The following is a 17,362-nucleotide window of genomic DNA, read 5'->3' as shown; positions in this document are numbered from 1 at the left end:
CAGTGATAATGGGCAGAGTGAGGCGGAGATGCAGCCTCTCTCTGCCATGGTTAGCTAATGTGAGTGAATCCCAGTAAGGACCATACTACAGCATCAGCATGGCCACCATGGCGACCAGCGCCTCCTCTTCACTCTTAAGGAGGGCCAGGAAATCCCACCTGCCCAAGTCGCTGCACTTCAGGTAGGGCAGCATCATAGAAATAGAATGAGAACTCATTCTAGAACTCATTCTAGTTCTGTGGACAGCATGTCTCCTACTTAGAGAATGCTGAGCTGAATGACCAACGCATTGTTTGCTACATTTATAATGATCTAATTGGTGGCAATCCTGTCTTTCGTTTATAGATGGGTCATGTAGATGGGTCATGTTTCCTCTGCTGTAAAATGTGATTTAAAAAAAATAAAAAAATATTCACCTTTATTTAACCAGGTAAGCTAGTTGAGAACAAGTTCTCATTTACAATTGCGACCTGGCCAAGATAAAGCAAAGCAGTGCGACACAAACAACAACAGAGTTACACATGGAATAAACAAGCGTACAGTCAATAACACAATGTGTGTAAATGGCGTGAGGAGGTAGGCAATAAATAGGCCATAGTAGCGAAATAATTACAATTTAGCAGATTAACACTGGACACTGGAGTGATAAATGAGCAGATGATGATGTGCAAGTAGAGATACTGGTGTGCAAAAGAGCAAAAAAGTAAATAAAAACAATATGGGGATGAGGTAGGTAGATTGGGTGGGCTATTTACAGATGGACTATGTACAGTTGCAGCGATCAGGTTAGCTGCTCAGATAGCTGATGTTTAAAGTTAGTGAGGGAAATATAAGTCTCCAGCTTCAGCGATTTTTGCAATTCGTTCCAGTCACTGGCAGCAGAGAACTGGAAGGAAAGGCGGCCAAAGGAGGTGTTGGCTTTGGGGATGACCAGTGAGATATACCTGCTGGAGCGCGTGCTACGGGTGGGTGTCGTTATCGTGACCAGTGAGCTGAGATAAGTCGGAGCTTTACCTAGCATAGACTTATAGATGACCTGGAGCCAGTGGGTCTGGCGACGAATATGTAGCGAGGGCCAGCCGACTAGAGCATACAGGTCGCAGTGGTGGGTGGTATAAGGGGCTTTGGTAACAAAACGGATGGCACTGTGATAGACTGCATCCAGTTTGCTGAGTAGAGTATTGGAAGCTGATGATGTTTTGTTGTTTCATACAGTACTACACTGTTTTTGTCCCATCTGAACCAGCTGAATTATAGAAATTAACTGCAGTTACAACATGCAATATCATGCCAGGTTGAATTGTATGTGATTCTGCTTCAAAGTACTACCAGTTCAGAATCATATGGCAGCATTTAGTTAATTCAAGGACCTGGTCACAGCCGAGTAAGTTCCTATCCTTCCTCCCATTAGACGTATCAGGTTTCTGTCCTAATGCAGTGGACATGGTGAGGGCTGGCGTTCAGACAGGCGATCTGATTAGCTTTCAAATGACTTTGAGGATGGGGGGCAGCAGCAGGTTTTTAAAGAGATCAGACTCCCTCAGAAATTTACTCAAGTGTTAGCTTTTTCACCACAAGTGCTCTGCGATGAATTTCAGTATGCAGGCTAGTTATCCACTTTGGTACTGATATAAACACTGATTGTTCTCAACATAATGCGTATTTCTCATGTTCTCATAAACAGTGTTATGAGACGGCTCAAAGCACAACAAATGACCTTACCGCCCACAATGTGTTTACGACTTTAGCCTAACTGTGACGCACAGGTACAGATCTGAATAAATACCCAGGTTGTGAATCACATAAGTAGCAGTGTTGTATGTATGCATCTGTGGCATCCATCGCTGTATTGAGAGGGCAGATCAATTTCTGCCCAAATCCTTAATCTGGGTTTACATAATTCAGTTGGCTAGGTATGTTAAAGTGGCTGATGCCAGGAGATTACGGGGGCACATATGCCCTCTGCAGAAGACACAGTCACAATGGATGGATGTGTGCTAGTAATTAGCGAGGCGGCTGCAGACCTGAAAGAAGAAGACAGAGGTGTCTGCTTTCTCTCTCTGTTGCTACTCATATTACTTGTTCCAATGGGTAGGCATCAGCACATCCCACTCCCTTGTGTGTGGGATTTTGTGTGATCCCCTTTATAAGCTTCTGTTCTTCAAAATAACAGTCTAAAGACTACCTGGTTGATAACTTTGTTGTGACACTTTACAAGCAAGATAACATGAAGAAAATGGCTTCCCTTTGTATATGGGGAACTCAAGCAATCATGTTTTGTAAACATGTTACAAATCTGAGATGTGGGGTGTGTTCCAAATGGGACCCTATTCTGCCTAGTGGTGAGCAAGTTTTGAATTTTCCGAATTTGCTCCTGGGGCACTATACTACTATGGCTGACCCTGTAAAACAACACATTTCACTGCACCTATCCCGTGTATGTGACAATAAAACATATATACATTTTTGTCTTCTAAATAGTCCACTGCTTTTGAAAGGGAATAATAGAGGTGCCATTTGGAACACAACCATGGTAGGTATAGGTCATCTTCATGCAAGAAGCACTGTCCTGTAAGGAGATAAGTTGATAAATAATGAAGAATGGTATTGTGACACTTGGTAGAGCTTGGACGATAAACCGAAAATGATCGACACCGACCATACCGATCACTTATCGCAGGCGTTTTGCTGATATCGTTCATTACGATAAGTAGCCTATACTAGAGAAATGTCAAGTTTGAAATGAAATAAGGTTGATAATATGGGTGATTGTTAATGGGACAATTGATGGCTACAACCGTCAAACTAGTAGTAGTTGTTTAAAGAATAATTTTTTTTAAACTGGTGCATATTGTTATAAATGTATCGTTATCGCATCAATTCAGGCAATTTATCACGATTTTAATTTTTGTCTATATTGCCTAGCTCTAATGCTTGGCCAGTGAGGTAGGTAGGTAGAATGTTGTTTTATAGTTGTATGTAGGCCATGACGCTTTAACCCAGACATGGGCCACATAATTAATGAAGACTATTTGCCAGGCCATTGTGGCCTAAAACAACAGACAGACAGTTTGTTTTCTCAGCATGCTATCAGGATAATGACGTTATGTTACTTTGCTACACATTTGTCAGTGATTTTTATCCTTTGACTAATGTCCCCCTCTCCTACCATGTGGCTATTACGTAAGGGTATGTTTTTGTGTTATGTATTTTCAATGATCATGTATAAACGCATAAAGCATTTTGATATTGTTGCATTTTGAACATTCAAATGAATGGTTTGCCAGTTGGAACGCATACAGTCCTTTGCTAAACAACACCTTCAGCCAGTGACTTCCATTCCCCTCCACTACCTGTAGTGTTGTGCTCTGATGGAAAGCCCAGGTTGTTTTGTCCAAGGTGTTTGTGAGCACAGCAGCCCATCCTCCCTCTGTCATCCTCTGCTGCTGCTTTAGAGAGTCAAGTCTTTGTAGGGGCATCCCTATGGAAACTGGCCCAAGGGGCCAATGGATTGGCCAGCCCAGGTCCCTGTTTACCATCTGTGAATCAAAGGAAATCTGCAGCAAGGAAGAGCGAAGGGCATTGGAGCTACTGGTCCTTCTTCACTTTTCAGCATTTCATGGGGGTATGATGAAGAGTTGCGATTGTATGGTAGAGGCAGTAGAACCAAGGACAGCGAACTAGAACCGAGAAGAGAAGAGAACCGTCCCAAAGGGAATGTATTGAGCAACAGGGAGAGATGCTCTGGGGATATTCCTTCAAGTGCCTGTTTAGATGTTTTTCGTAGGTATTACTGCTTCCTGAAATGTACTAGTGAGTGGTTAGATGCTGGAATAGTACGGAAAAAGCTTGAATTCCTTACAGAAAGACAACTGCTGGTTGTGTTGAGTTTTGGGATCACAAGTAGGCGACAGCATCGATTCTCAACTGGTGGGTCGGGATGTTTTGAGTGGTTCACGGGTGTCCCAAAAAAATTATAATCTCCAATCTGAACTTGAATGACTTAAACCTGGTAGAAAGTGTGTAGACATTATAATGAACCTACATTTTTTTACAATGATCTCTGAACAACTTTTCTTCAATCACAGTATTTTTAGTTGATTTTGTGGTCTCAAACCAGTGAGTTTATTAACATTCTTCATCAAGAATATGGGCAACATTTTATTATTGACAATGAAAGAGGTGGGAATTTTGTACCCTTGTCATATAATTGTAACATTATTTACTATCAATATAGCATTAAAAATAGTTCCAGATTGTATTTTGGCGATTTTCTTTTTCATGATGCAAATATTTGGTCGTGACTGAGACAACCTGGTTCAATTTGGATCCCGAGGCAAAACCAGTTGATAACCACTGGGCTACAGTATATTACTTTTTCATTGTCCTCCAACTTTCTGTGTTGTGTTAGTGGCCATTTCCTTTCTGTGGTATACCTAGTGAATAATACAACCAGTCAGTGGAGGAGCCCAAGGTCTTTTTACTCATTTTAGGATTTAGAGCCTTGGAGCAGGTTACTCTGCCATGCTTTGAATGCTCTGAATGAAGAAGTTATGTTGTAAACTGTAACCGACTGCCATGTTTTTGTCTTTCAGATCCCGAGGGCTTCCTAAGTTAAAGGAGTCGTGTTCCCACGAGTCCCTGCTCAGCCCGGGCAGTGCAGTAGAAGCCCTGGATCTGGGAATGGAGGAAGATGTCTATGTCAAACCTCTCCATAGTAGCATATTGGGACAGGAGTTCTGCTTCGAGGTAAGTCTAAACAGTAGTTAGTCCTGTTCGACTACTTTGAAGTACTACTTCAAAGCTTTTAGCAAGTAATGGAAGATCACAATCCTGATGATGCATAGTGAAAAGAGCACACTGACAAATTGCAAATTATTATATTACTTGGATCATTTAGCTTACTGGTTTAACAAGGCTATATTTTTACATTTCGTTACAGAACAATTTTACTGTATGCTCTTTGTCTTTGATAAAATCACAGGTGATATAATGCATAGAAGACCTTGTTTGTTATGCTCCTCATGCTTCTGTCTCTGTCTTCTCCAGGTGACCTACTCAGGAGGAAGTAAGTGTTTCAGCTGCTCCTCAGCCTCAGAGAGAGACAAATGGATGGAGAACCTGAGGAGGACGGTCCAGCCAAACAAGGTGAGACCAGAGACATAGGTTTGCATCCCAAATCGCACCATATTCCCTTGAAAAGTAGTGCACTATGTAGGAAATAGGGTGCCAATTGGGACATAGACATATTGATGCCCTTTACATTGTCCTAATGCTAGTTAATGCTACAATGTCCTCCTTAACTTCACTTCTTGTTCTTTTCAATTTCATCTTCTTAACACTGTCAGTTTAGTGTCACTGTTCCCCCCCCATTGGGGCGGCAGGTAGCCTAGTGGTTAGAGTGTTGGGCCAGTAAGCGAAAGGTTGCTGGATCGAATCCCCGAGCTGACAAGGTAAAATCTGTCATTCTGCCCCTGAACAAGGCAGTTAACCCACTGTTCCCCGGTAGGCCATCATTGTAAAATAAGAATTTGTTCTTAACTGACTTGCCTAGTTAAATAAAGGTTAAAGAAAAAGAAAAATGTCTTCCCAGGATAACTGCCGACGGACTGAGAATGTCCTCCGGCTATGGATCATCGAAGCCAAGGACCTGCCTCCCAAGAAGAAGTACTTCTGTGAACTGTGCCTGGATGATATTCTATATGCCCGTACCACCAGCAAAACCCGAGCTGACTGCCTGTTCTGGGGGGAACACTTTGAGTTCTACAGCCTGCCGTCTGTTCGTAGCATCACCGTGCACATCTACAAGGACGTGGACAAGAAGAAGAAGAAAGACAAGAACAACTACGTGGGCCTGGTCAACATCCCCATCGGGGGGGTGACGGGGAGGCAGTTTGTGGAGAAGTGGTACCCTGTCAGCACCCCCACCACCAGCAAGGGTAAAGGAGGAGGGCCATCGATTCGGATCAAGTCCCGCTTCCAGACCATCTCCATCCTGCCCATGGAGCAGTATAAGGAGTTTGCAGAGTTCATCACTAACAACTACACCATGCTGTGTTCTGTTCTGGAGCCGGTGATCAGTGTGAAGAACAAGGAGGAGATGGCCTGTGCCCTGGTTCACATCCTACAGAGCACCGGACGGGCCAAGGTAATACATACACTTTAGAAACTCCATCTCTGCTCTGTATAGACTACTTCATATTTTTCATAACATTGTCTACCACTGTGCCTCCCTCCCAACACTGACCATAACTTCCACCTATTTGCCCACATTAGTACATTAAGTACCGTACTGCAGTATTTCTCAGTAAATCAAAGTTCCCTCTCCTCCTCCCCAGGACTTCCTGACAGATCTAGTGATGTCCGAGGTGGACCGCTGTGCAGACCACGACGTCTTGATCTTCAGAGAGAACACTCTGGCCACCAAGGCCATAGAGGAGTACCTCAAACTGGTGGGACAGAAGTACCTTCATGACGCACTAGGTGAGAGGGCAGGGTTTATTATAGAAGACATCTGACATGATGATATAAATGTTCTTATGTTCCACTTTAAATTCAGTGGAAGCTCTTGATGTATGGCATTTTATTGATTGCTGAATTGGCAGGTTTTCAAACTATTCCATGGGTTTTTGGCAATGCCGTATTACTGTTCTTCAACCCGGTCTGTGTTTTCTCCTGGGTACTGTAGGAGAGTTCATCAAAGCGTTGTATGAGTCAGATGAGATCTGTGAGGTGGACCCAGGGAAGTGCTCCAGTAGTGAACTCCCTGAGCACCAGAGCAACCTGAAGATGTGCTGCGAGCTGGCCTTCTGCAAGATCATCAACTCCTACTGGTGAGATCAGCCCCTCAGCACTGTGAAGCCTAAAGCCACATAGCCTGCTTCTTAAGGTCAATGGCCCTGAGCCACATAGCCAGAGGGCCTTGACTTGCCTCCACTTAAGGCAAGCCCCATCGCCTTGTAAATGGGTAGCTATGACATTATGTGAATAGAGAAGAATATCTGCAACACTGCGGAACTTGAAACACAGATTTGGGGTACTTGTTTAGTATTGTTGTTCTGAAAGAGATAGAGATGGATGGTACAGCATGTCTGGCTTGGCTTCAATTTAGTGATGATGTAAAGTGCATGCTGCCACCTGGTGGTGCATGTGCATTTTGTCTGATTCACACCACGGTCGTCACACTCGGGAAACCAGCATCTTAACCAAGAGGACATTCCCTCTTGGGCCGAGTGTTACACTAGCAGGCAGGGCTACCTCATGAGCTTGTGATTCCAAATAATCTCCACTACACTGACTCTTCCCTCTGCCTCCCTAGTGTGTTCCCGCGGGAGCTAAAGGAGGTGTTTGCAGCGTGGAAGCAGCAGTGTCTGACCCGAGGGAACCAGGACATTAGCAAGCGCCTCATCAGCGCATCCTTGTTCCTCCGCTTCCTCTGTCCCGCCATCATGTCCCCCTCGCTCTTCAGCCTCATGCAGGAGTACCCCGACGACCGCACTTCCCGTACCCTCACCCTCATCGCCAAGGTCATTCAGAACCTGGCCAACTTCGCCAAGTAGGTTTCGCCTGTTGCTGGTGGTATGGTAGATCACGGCTACGTGTGTAAACGGCACCCTATAGTACATTACTTTTGACCAGGCCCTGGTTCTGTATAGGGAATAAGGTAGCATTTTGTTTAGAATTTCACCTTTGCAAATTGACAAGACAATCAAAGCATGTCGCCCTAAGTAGAAAGTGTATCATATGAACGCTTGTTATTGTCCGTGTCCAAGGTTTGGCAACAAAGAGGAGTACATGGCATTCATGAACGACTTCCTGGAGCACGAATGGGCAGGTATGATGCGTTTCCTCACGGAGATCTCCAACCCAGAGACCATCTCCAACACGCCAGGATTCGAAGGTTACATCGACCTTGGCCGAGAGCTGTCTGTCCTCCACTCGCTCCTGTGGGACGTGGTGTCCCAGTTGGACAAGGTAAGGAAGACCTTGGAGTGGGAAGCAATGATACTTCTGTTAACAGATGTTGTAAAAACATCATTTGCATCCCAAATGGCATCCTGTTCCCTTTATTGTGAACTACTTTTGAGCAGGGCCCATAAGGCATTACATAGGGAATGTAGTGCAATTTGGGACACATGCATATCTTTTGTAAGCCTAAAGATGAAATGGAAAGCGCTGTACTTTAATGAGATGCTAAGGCTCCTAATTGTGGCCCTTAGTAGGTTTCTGTTGAGTTAAGAGGCTCTGCTGCAAATGATAACTTGCAGTGGTGTGTAGTGGGTTTGGGTCTGCCCATCTGATTGTGTGTTATCCTGACAAAGATCTTTCTTTCCCTAATCTGTTTGACTACTACGTTTGCAGGCTTGGAGTTTTTTTTTACAGCTGCTATGAATCTAAATGCACAAATGTATGATTCTGAATAATGCTGAGTGTAATAATGTTTTTCTGGATGAAATGTGGGTAGATGGGTCTAATAAGATCACTGTGACATAATCCTGTGCAATGGTCTAATAATATTAAGTGGCGTTAGGACAAGTCTGTAATCAGCTTACACCACATTGACTTACATCTCAAGCCTGCCGTGCCGTAGCTAAAGGGTTAGTTAATGACTTTATGAGAAGAGGGAAACTTAATTATTACTGTCCAGGATGTTTTTACCCCACATTTCTTTCACTAGGATGTTCCTTAATGTCTGTCGAGTCTATGTTAAAAGTTTTGAAGCAGGGTAACATCACCCACTCGTTCACTGTTCCCACCACTCCCCCTAACCTTAATCCCGCAAGGCTCCTGCACTGTACATCAGTTTATTTTAATGCATGTTTATTCTACTGCGTTATTTACACCCCTCTGCACAAATGTTCCGTGAACCCTAGTTGTTTTACAACATCCATTTAAATCCTTCCTGCATCTTACCTCATAACCTTATGTATTAGTTTGCCCTTGATGCATGTTTGCTGTGTTTGGAATGTCTGTTATTTAGTGGCATGTGTTTACATTTTTTACCCCAAACTTATTCATTTCCTTATGTTTTTTCCTCTTATGTATCTACTTTCTTTCCTTTTGCCTCTACGCCCACCCCTTTCCCCTTTTCCACTCCACCCGACACACACACTTGGTGTCTTCATGGTTATGCTGTCCCGCCAATACCAATGCATTATGGTGCCTCTCATTGCCAACCAACCAACAAATCCAACCCATCAATCCTCCGCCCTCCAAACCTTCTGCCATCCTCATTCTACAATGCTGGGTGATGTGGCCTGGTGCTGCTGCCCCTTGTCTTGGTAACATGCAACCCAGGGTGAAAATTCCTTCCTGCAGGCGACCGTAGCCAAGCTGGGCCCCCTGCCCCGCATCCTGGGGGACATAGCCCGCTCTCTGTCTAGCCCCACACCCATCCAGCAGCAGCTCCGACGCTTCCAGGACTACAGCTCCTCACACAACATCAGCGGCAGCGTCCCCTCAGGCCTGCAGAGGATATTTGAAGATCCGGCTGACAGGTAGTGCTCCAAATTGGTCACAACTGCAGCAATGGTATTGCCAATCACCACCCAGCCATGCATGGCCTAATTCTGTGGTGTAGTTAATTTCAAAGGCTGTTTCATCTGGTGATTTTGTGCCAGTTATCCTAGAGGTTGAAAGCTGTTGGTGTGCTCAAGCATTTTATATAGATGGGTTGTTTCATGGTGTATTGACTTGGGAGATGACTTGCTGCTAGGATCTTTCTAAATAAAGCTGCAGCTAGAGACTTCCTATTTTTAGCGGTTGTAGAGGTAATGAGGGAATCCGATATGGAGGGTTTTCCGGCTTTAAAGTGAATCAGCGTAAACATTGTTGCTAAAGGAACATTTGAGTTAAACTTGAAAAGACGGTAGCTTACATTTCATGTAGTGAGTCCCAAATGGAACCCTATTTCCTAGTCATTTATAGTGCACTAATTTTTACCAGACCCCTATGGGCCCTGTTCAAAAGTAGTGCGCTACATATGGAATAGGATGCCATTTGGGATGTACCCATGTTCTTGGTCTGGTCCTAGCTTTGGTTTCGGAACTCTCTGTTAATGTGTTGTATGTTTACTGTCCACGTCTTGCAGTGAGGTTGGCAGAATCAAGTCCCCAGTCCAAGAGCATGTTACAAACGGCCTTCACCGGGGGAAGCACCCTCTCCTGGGCCAGCAGTCGTCCGGCCATAGCATGAGCTTCTCAGACAAGGAGGAGAGAGAAAACCTCCTGCCCAACGGACGCAGCATTTCCCTGGTGGACCTTCAGGACTCTCACATGGTCCAGAGTGGCAAGGGACCCCTCCTCCACGATGCTCCCGCCAAGCTGAGCAGGGTGGGCTCCCAGCTCTCTATCGGACACCCCCACCAGGCTACCACCTCACAGTCACACCAAGCCCTCCACCAGAAGCCCTCGTTACAGGACAACCTCCCCCAGAGTGCACCCCAGGTGCGTCGGCCCCTGCACCCTTCCCTCAGCCATCAGAGGAGCCTCCAGCCCCTGTCTTTCCAGAACCCTGTCTATCACCTTAGCAACCAGACACAACAACAACACACAGCAGTACACTCCACAACACACTCGGTCCACTCCCACTCAGTGCACTCCCTGCAGCCGGACTCCAGCTCTGAGAACCTGAGCACCGATAGCTCCCGCAGCCACAGCAACTCGGAGGTTGAGTTTGGAGGCGGGAGCCAGGGGGGGAAAGGGGGCAGGGTCCCGTCCAATAGCAGTCTGGAGGAGTTCAGCCGGCGGAGCACGCAGAGCGAAGACTGCTCCACGCCGCGCCGCCACAACCCGCCAGACCACCACAGAGGAGCCCACGCTGTGGCAGTGCCCAGGCAAAGCAGCACGGCCCACATCGTGAGGGTGGAGCAGCAGAGCCGCAGCGGGGGGAGTGGTGGGGCCCGGACGCCTCGCTCCCTGCCCCGCTCCCCGCCCCACAGCGCCTCTCTGCGCAGCAGCAGCTCCATCAACACAGAGCCCATGCCTATCCCCATCCAGGCCCAGCCAGGCACAGGAGGCCGCTCACACCAACAGTCCACCTGCTCCATGGAGAGCCCTGTGCCCCCCGTCAGGAGCGTTGCCAAGCAGCAGACGCCACCGCAGGTACTGGTCTGGCATACAGAACTACACTTAGATTCACACACATTCCGCTCCGACACCCCTATATAATATCTGTTATTATTATTATCAAGAAATAAAGTGTGGCCAAAGGCACTCAGGGTAGATTTGATTGACATACATGTATCTGGTGGTGCAGGTGGCGTCGCCGGTAGAGCCAGTCACCATGTCACCGGTAGAGAGGACAGCGGCGTGGGTACTGAATAACGGCCAGTTCGAGGACGAGGCGGCCCCAGCAGATCAGAGCAGGGAAGACAGCAGGCATGCCAAGAAGGTAAAGACACAGCCAGAGTTACAGTCAATGAAGGTTTGATGGCCAAAATATTTCCAAGTTAAATGACTGACTTCTTCCTAATCATCCAAGTCAACACATCAGCCTGCTTAAGCCAGTGTAGACAGACAGAGATAGTCTTAGTCATGACTAACACGATCATCCCCTCCCACTCACTTTCTCTTTCCCTCTCTCTCACTTTCCCTCTCTTTCTCTTTCCTTCTATCTCTGTTTTTCTCGCCTCTCTCCCGCTAGTATGAACAGGAGATCTCCAAGCTGAAGGAGCGCCTGCGGGTGTCTAGTCGGTGTCTGGAGGAGTACGAGAGACGTCTGCTGGCCCAAGAGCAGCAGATGCAGAAACTGCTGATGGAGTACAAGTCCCGCCTGGAGGACAGCGAGGAGAGGCTGCGGCGGCAGCAGGAGGAGAAGGACAACCAGATGAAGAGCATCATCTGCAGGTAGGCATTACTAGGCACCCTCTGGATGATTTTGCTTAAAACAGCCCATACTCCAGTCGGAATTCCTTTGAATGAATGAATGAATGAATTAATGATTGAATGGAAGCAAAATCACAGATTGACTACTTAATGGCGTGCCTATAGTGTCTTTTATAGTTGTCCCAAATGGCAACCTATTCCCTATATACAGTGCATTCGGAAAGTATTCAAACCCCTTGACTTTTTCCACATTTTGTTACAGCCTTATTCTAAAATGAATAAAATTATTTTATTCCTCATCAATCTACACACAATAACCCAGAATGACAAAGCAAAATCAGGTTTTTAGAAATACCTTATTTACATAGGTATTCAGACCCTTTGCTATGAGACTCGAAATTGAGCTCAGGTGCATCCTGTTTCCATTGATCATCCTTGAGATGTTTCTACAACTTGATTGGAGTCCACCTGTGGTAAATTCAATTGATTGGACATGATTTGGAAAGGCACAAACCTGTCTATAAAAGGTCCCACAGTTGACAGTGCATGTCAGAGCAAAAACCAAGCCATGAGGTCGAAGGAATTGTCCGTAGAGCTCCGAGACATGATAGGCACAGATCTGGGAAAGGGTACCAAAATATCTCTGCAGCATTGAAGGTCCCCAAGAACACAGTGGCCGCCATCATTCTTAAAAGGTCTGGAACCACCAAGACCGCCATCATTCTTAAAAGGTTTGGCACCAACAAGACTCTTCCTAGAGCTGGCCACCTGGCCAAACTGCACAATCGGGGAGAAGGGCCTTGGTCAGGGAGGTGACCAAGAACCCGATGGTCACTCTGACAGAGCTCCAGAGTTCCTCTGTGGAGATGGGAGAACCTTCCAGAAGGACAACCATCTCTGCAGCACTCAACCAATCAGGCCTTTGTGGCCAGATGGAAGCCACTCTTCAGTAAAAGGCACATGACAGCCCGCTTGGATTTTGCCAAAAGGCACCAAAAGCACTCTCAAGCCTGAATGCCAAGCGTCACATCTGCAGGAAACATGGCACCATCCCTAAGCTGAAGCATGCTGTGGGGATGATTTTCAGCGGCAGGGAGACTAGTCAGGATCGAGGGAAAGATGAACGGAGCAGATCCTTGATGAAAACTTGCTTTGGACCTCAGACTGGGGCGACAGTTCACCTTCCAACAGGACAACGACCCTGGCTTCGGGACAAGTCTCTGAATATCCTTGATTGGCCCAGCAAGAGCCTGGACTTGAACCCGATCAAACATCTCTGGAGATACCTGAAAATAGCTGTGCAGCGACACTCCCCATCCGACCTGACAGAGCTTGAGGGGATCTGCAGAGAAGAATGGGAGAAACTCCCCAAATACATGTGTGCCAAGCTTGTAGCGTCATAACCAGGAAGACTAGAGGCTGTAATTGCTGCCAAAGGTGCGTCAACAAAGTACTAAGTAAAGGGTCTGAATAGTTATGTAAATGTGTTATTTCCGGGAGGGGGGTTTATTGATATATTTGCAAAAATTTCGAAAAACCTGGTTTTGCTCTGCCATTATGGGTTATTGTGTGTAGATTGATGAGGGGAAAAAACGATTTAATCAATTTTAGAATAAGGTTGTAAAGTAACAAAATGTGGACAAGGGGAAGGGGGACTAAATACTTTCCAAATGCACTGTATAGTGCACTGCCTTTGACCAGGGTCTACCATTTGAGGTGCAGCCTATAATCTCCCCTTTTGGTTTGTATGCGTCTGAGATGGCAATGCTCTGTCACTCACAGGTTAATTGCTGTTGAGGAGGAGCTGAAGAGAGACCATGCAGAGATGCAGGCTGTCATAGATGCCAAGCAGAAGATCATTGATGCACAGGTATAGTAACAGAAAACGCTACACATATTTTGTCTGTACTCTGTGTAGGGCTTGAATAAATCCAATACTCAGACCATCCCCTTATGAATGAATCTTCTACTCTCCATGGAAACCGATTCATTCAGTCTTACATTTGGGGTTGCTTACCATTGTCTTATATCCTTGACAGCTTTTCAGAGCAACCTGGAAATGCCATAGATAGTCTCACTAGAGGCACATAACATTTGCTCTCGCTTTTTGGGCTTTTAACAGGGCCTGTTTATCAGCTCGTTGCCTCTGAACACTCTTTGAGAAGGTCATACTTTACGTCAACAGATCTTCAATACCAAGCAGGGAAAGGGGAGAAAAAAATAGGATCAATGTTAACTATTATTGCTCCATCAAAATACATATTTTAAATGCTTTGACTTTTAAAAATGTCTACTTTCTTTACAATGTTATCTTTTGGTCAGGGGTGATATAATTGACACTAAATGTAAAAGTATAGACTTGGCATGCAGTTAATTCTATAATCCCATCCAAACAACACTTTTCAAGCTTTGGAGGGGGATGGAGTTCTTGTACTCTGTATTGGAGCAGAGAACCTGTTGACGTGCTCACTATCACTATGTTCCACTGAATTCCAGGTCAATAAAGCAACAGAGGTAATCCAAGCAGGCAAGTAAACCAGTCAGTCCTCAGGTTTTGGAAAATGCCGGCAAGCCTTGTATGAGCGCAACCACACTTGACACCCATTCCTGCCCTCCCTGCCAAAAAAAAGTCCTTATTCGTGTGCAGACTAGAGGTTGTTTGGCTGTTGTTGTTTGGCATTTCTTTTGGATTTCCTCATCAGTCACTATATAAATATAAAACATAATCTAATACATTTTCATTACTTTTGCAGTTTGAGTACGCCCCTGCTGCTACACTTAATGTTTCTCCATGTCCGATGTCAATATCATCTCAGACACAAAGTGGAGCTCATAGCTAATAATCAACAATATTATAGTATGAGAATGTCTGTCACGAGATGGAATTAGGGCTGTAAATATTAAGCAGCTACATTGATGTTCAACATTTCTGTTTCTCCAGGAATGTGTGTTGTGAGTTGCGCTCTTAGCAGATGATAGCTTTGGCTGCTTTTCACCCTGCCTTCCTAATTTAGCTACTGTCACTCCCAAAAACCCATTTCCCTTTCCCTCCTCTCACTCAGTTCTGCAGGAACAGTGCCATGACCTGGCTAGATGAGGTTGCCCATGGCTGGTGACACAACTTTATTTTGTTGCTGATTTCAAGGAGCGCAAACTGAATCAGTTTTCCTCCATCTAGGATGGCATCACAGTGGTGGTCACTGGGGAGAACAATCAAATACATAGTGTAGAGGATAGTTCAGTCCAAGGGTTAGGCATAGAATTGGGATTTCAGTAAAACAATGAAATGATAGTTGAATACAAATAATGTGTTTACACAATATAAATGTACAATTGTTTTCAGTTGAAAGCCATGCCACTGTTGACATGTAGGCCTTGTGAATGGTATACGAATGGATAGATACAGTACTAGTCAAAAGTTTGGACACCTACTCATTCAAGGGTTTTTCTTTATTTTTACTATTTTCTACATTGTAGAATAATAGTGAAGACATAAAAACTATGAAATAACACACATGGAATCATGTAGTAACCAAAAAATTGTTAAACAATTCAAAATATATTTTAGATTGTTCAAAGTAGCCACCCTTTGCATTGATGACAGCTTTGCACACGCTTAGCATTCTCTCAACCAGCTTCATGAGGAATGTTTTTCCAACAGTCTTGAAGGAGTTCCCACATACAGTGGCAAGAAAAAGTATGCGAATCCTTTGGAATTACCTGAATAAATTGGTCATCAAATTTGATCTGATCTTCATCTAAGTCACAACAATAGACAAACATAGTGTTTTTAACCTAATAACACAAGTGATTGTATTTTTCTTGTCTATATTGAATACATCATTTAAACATTCACAGTGTAGGTTGGAAAATATATGTGAACCCCTAGGCTAATGACTTCTCCAAAAGCTAATTGGAGTCAGGAGTCAGCTAACCAGGAGTACAATCATTGAGACAAGATTGGAGATGTTGGTTAGAACTGCCTTGCCCTATAAACACTCACAAAATGTGTGTTTGCTATTCACAAGAAGCATTGCCTGATGTGAACCATTCCTCGAACAAAAGAGATCTCAGAAGACCCAAGATAAAGAATTGTTGACATGCTGGAAAGGGTTACAAAAGTATCTCTAAAAGCCTTGATGTTCATCAGTCCACGGTAAGACAAATTGTCTATAAATGGAGAAAGTTCAGCACTGTTGCTACTCTCCCTCGGAGTGGCCGTCCTGCAAAGATGACTGCAAGAGCACAGCGCAGAATGCTCAATGAGGTTAAGACGAATCCTAGAGTGTCAGCTAAAGACTTACAGAAATCTCTGGAACATGCTAACATCTCTGACGAGTCTCCGATACGTAAAACACTAAACAAGAATGGTGTTCATGGGAGGACACCAGGGAAGAAGCCACTGCTGTCCAAAAAAAACCATTGCTGCACGTCTGAAGTTTGCAAAAGTGCACCTGGATGTTCCACAGCGCTACTGGCAAAATATTCTGTGGACCGATGAAACTACAGTTGAGTTGTTTGGAAGGAACACATATGTGTGGAGAAAAAAAGGCACAGCACACCAACATCAAAACCTCATCCCAAATGTAAAGTATGGTGGAAGGAGCATCATGGTTTGGGGCTGCTTTGCTGCCTCAGGGTCTGGACAGCTTGCCATCATCATCGGAAAAATGAATTCCCAAGTTTATCAAGATATTTTGCAGAATAATGTTAGGCTATCTGTCCACCAATTGAAGCTCAATGGAAGTTGGGTGATTCAACAGGACAATGACCCAAAACACAGAAGTAAATCAACAACAGCATGGCTTCAACAGAAGAAAATACGCCTTCTGGAGTGGCCCAGTCAGAGTCCCGATTGAGATGCTGTGGCATGACCTCGAGCAGTTTACACCAGACATCCCAAAAATATTGCTAAACTGAAACAGTTGTGTAAAGAGGAATAGTCCAAAATTCCTCCTGACCGTTGTGCAGGTCTGATCCGCAACTACAGAAAAAGTTTGGTTGAGGTTATTGCTGCCAAAGGAGGGTCAACCAATTATTAAATCCAAGGCTTCACATACTTTTTCCACCCTGCACTGTGAATGTTTACACGGTGTGTTCAATAAAGACATGAAAATGTATAACTGTTTTGTGTGTTAATAGTTTAGGCAGACTGTGTTTGTCTACTGTTGTGACCTAGATGAAGGTCAGATCAAATTTTATGACCAATTTATGCAGAAATCCAGGTATTTCCAAAGGGTTCACATACTTTGCCTGCCGCTGTATGCTGAGCACTGGTTGGCTGCTTTTCCTTCACTCTGCAGTCCAACTCATCCCAATATATCTCAATTGGGTTGAGGTCGAGTGATTGTGGAGGCCAGGTCATCTGATGCAGCACTCCATCACTCTTATTCTTGGTCAAATAGCCCTTACACAGCCCGGAGGCGTGTTGGATCATTGTCCTGTTGAAAAACAAATGATAGTCCCACTAAGTGCAAACCAGATGGGATGGCGTATAGCTGCAGAATGCTGTGGTAGCTATGCTGGTTAAGCGTGCC

At 44.9% G+C, this 17,362-nt stretch overlaps 1 protein-coding gene across 1 annotated transcript in view; it reads left to right on the top strand.

Moving 5' to 3' along the window:
- The window catches only part of LOC120055302 (ras GTPase-activating protein nGAP-like), a 77,085-nt gene that overhangs the window by 56,225 nt on the left and 3,498 nt on the right, over nt 1–17,362 (top strand). Inside the window, exons 7-18 of the mRNA XM_039003177.1 lie at nt 4,596–4,749; nt 5,050–5,148; nt 5,594–6,148; nt 6,339–6,483; nt 6,689–6,833; nt 7,319–7,555; nt 7,773–7,974; nt 9,319–9,497; nt 10,091–11,102; nt 11,257–11,391; nt 11,644–11,846; nt 13,608–13,695. Of these exons, the coding sequence (XP_038859105.1) occupies nt 4,596–4,749; nt 5,050–5,148; nt 5,594–6,148; nt 6,339–6,483; nt 6,689–6,833; nt 7,319–7,555; nt 7,773–7,974; nt 9,319–9,497; nt 10,091–11,102; nt 11,257–11,391; nt 11,644–11,846; nt 13,608–13,695 (3,154 nt within the window). The remainder of the gene's footprint in view (nt 1–4,595; nt 4,750–5,049; nt 5,149–5,593; nt 6,149–6,338; nt 6,484–6,688; nt 6,834–7,318; nt 7,556–7,772; nt 7,975–9,318; nt 9,498–10,090; nt 11,103–11,256; nt 11,392–11,643; nt 11,847–13,607; nt 13,696–17,362) is intronic.

This window comes from Salvelinus namaycush, chromosome 11, assembly GCF_016432855.1.
Source record: "Salvelinus namaycush isolate Seneca chromosome 11, SaNama_1.0, whole genome shotgun sequence".
Taxonomy (NCBI): Eukaryota; Metazoa; Chordata; class Actinopteri; order Salmoniformes; family Salmonidae; genus Salvelinus; species Salvelinus namaycush.
The sequence above is the reverse complement of the archived record's forward strand: the minus strand, read 5'-3'. Positions and strand labels throughout refer to the sequence as shown.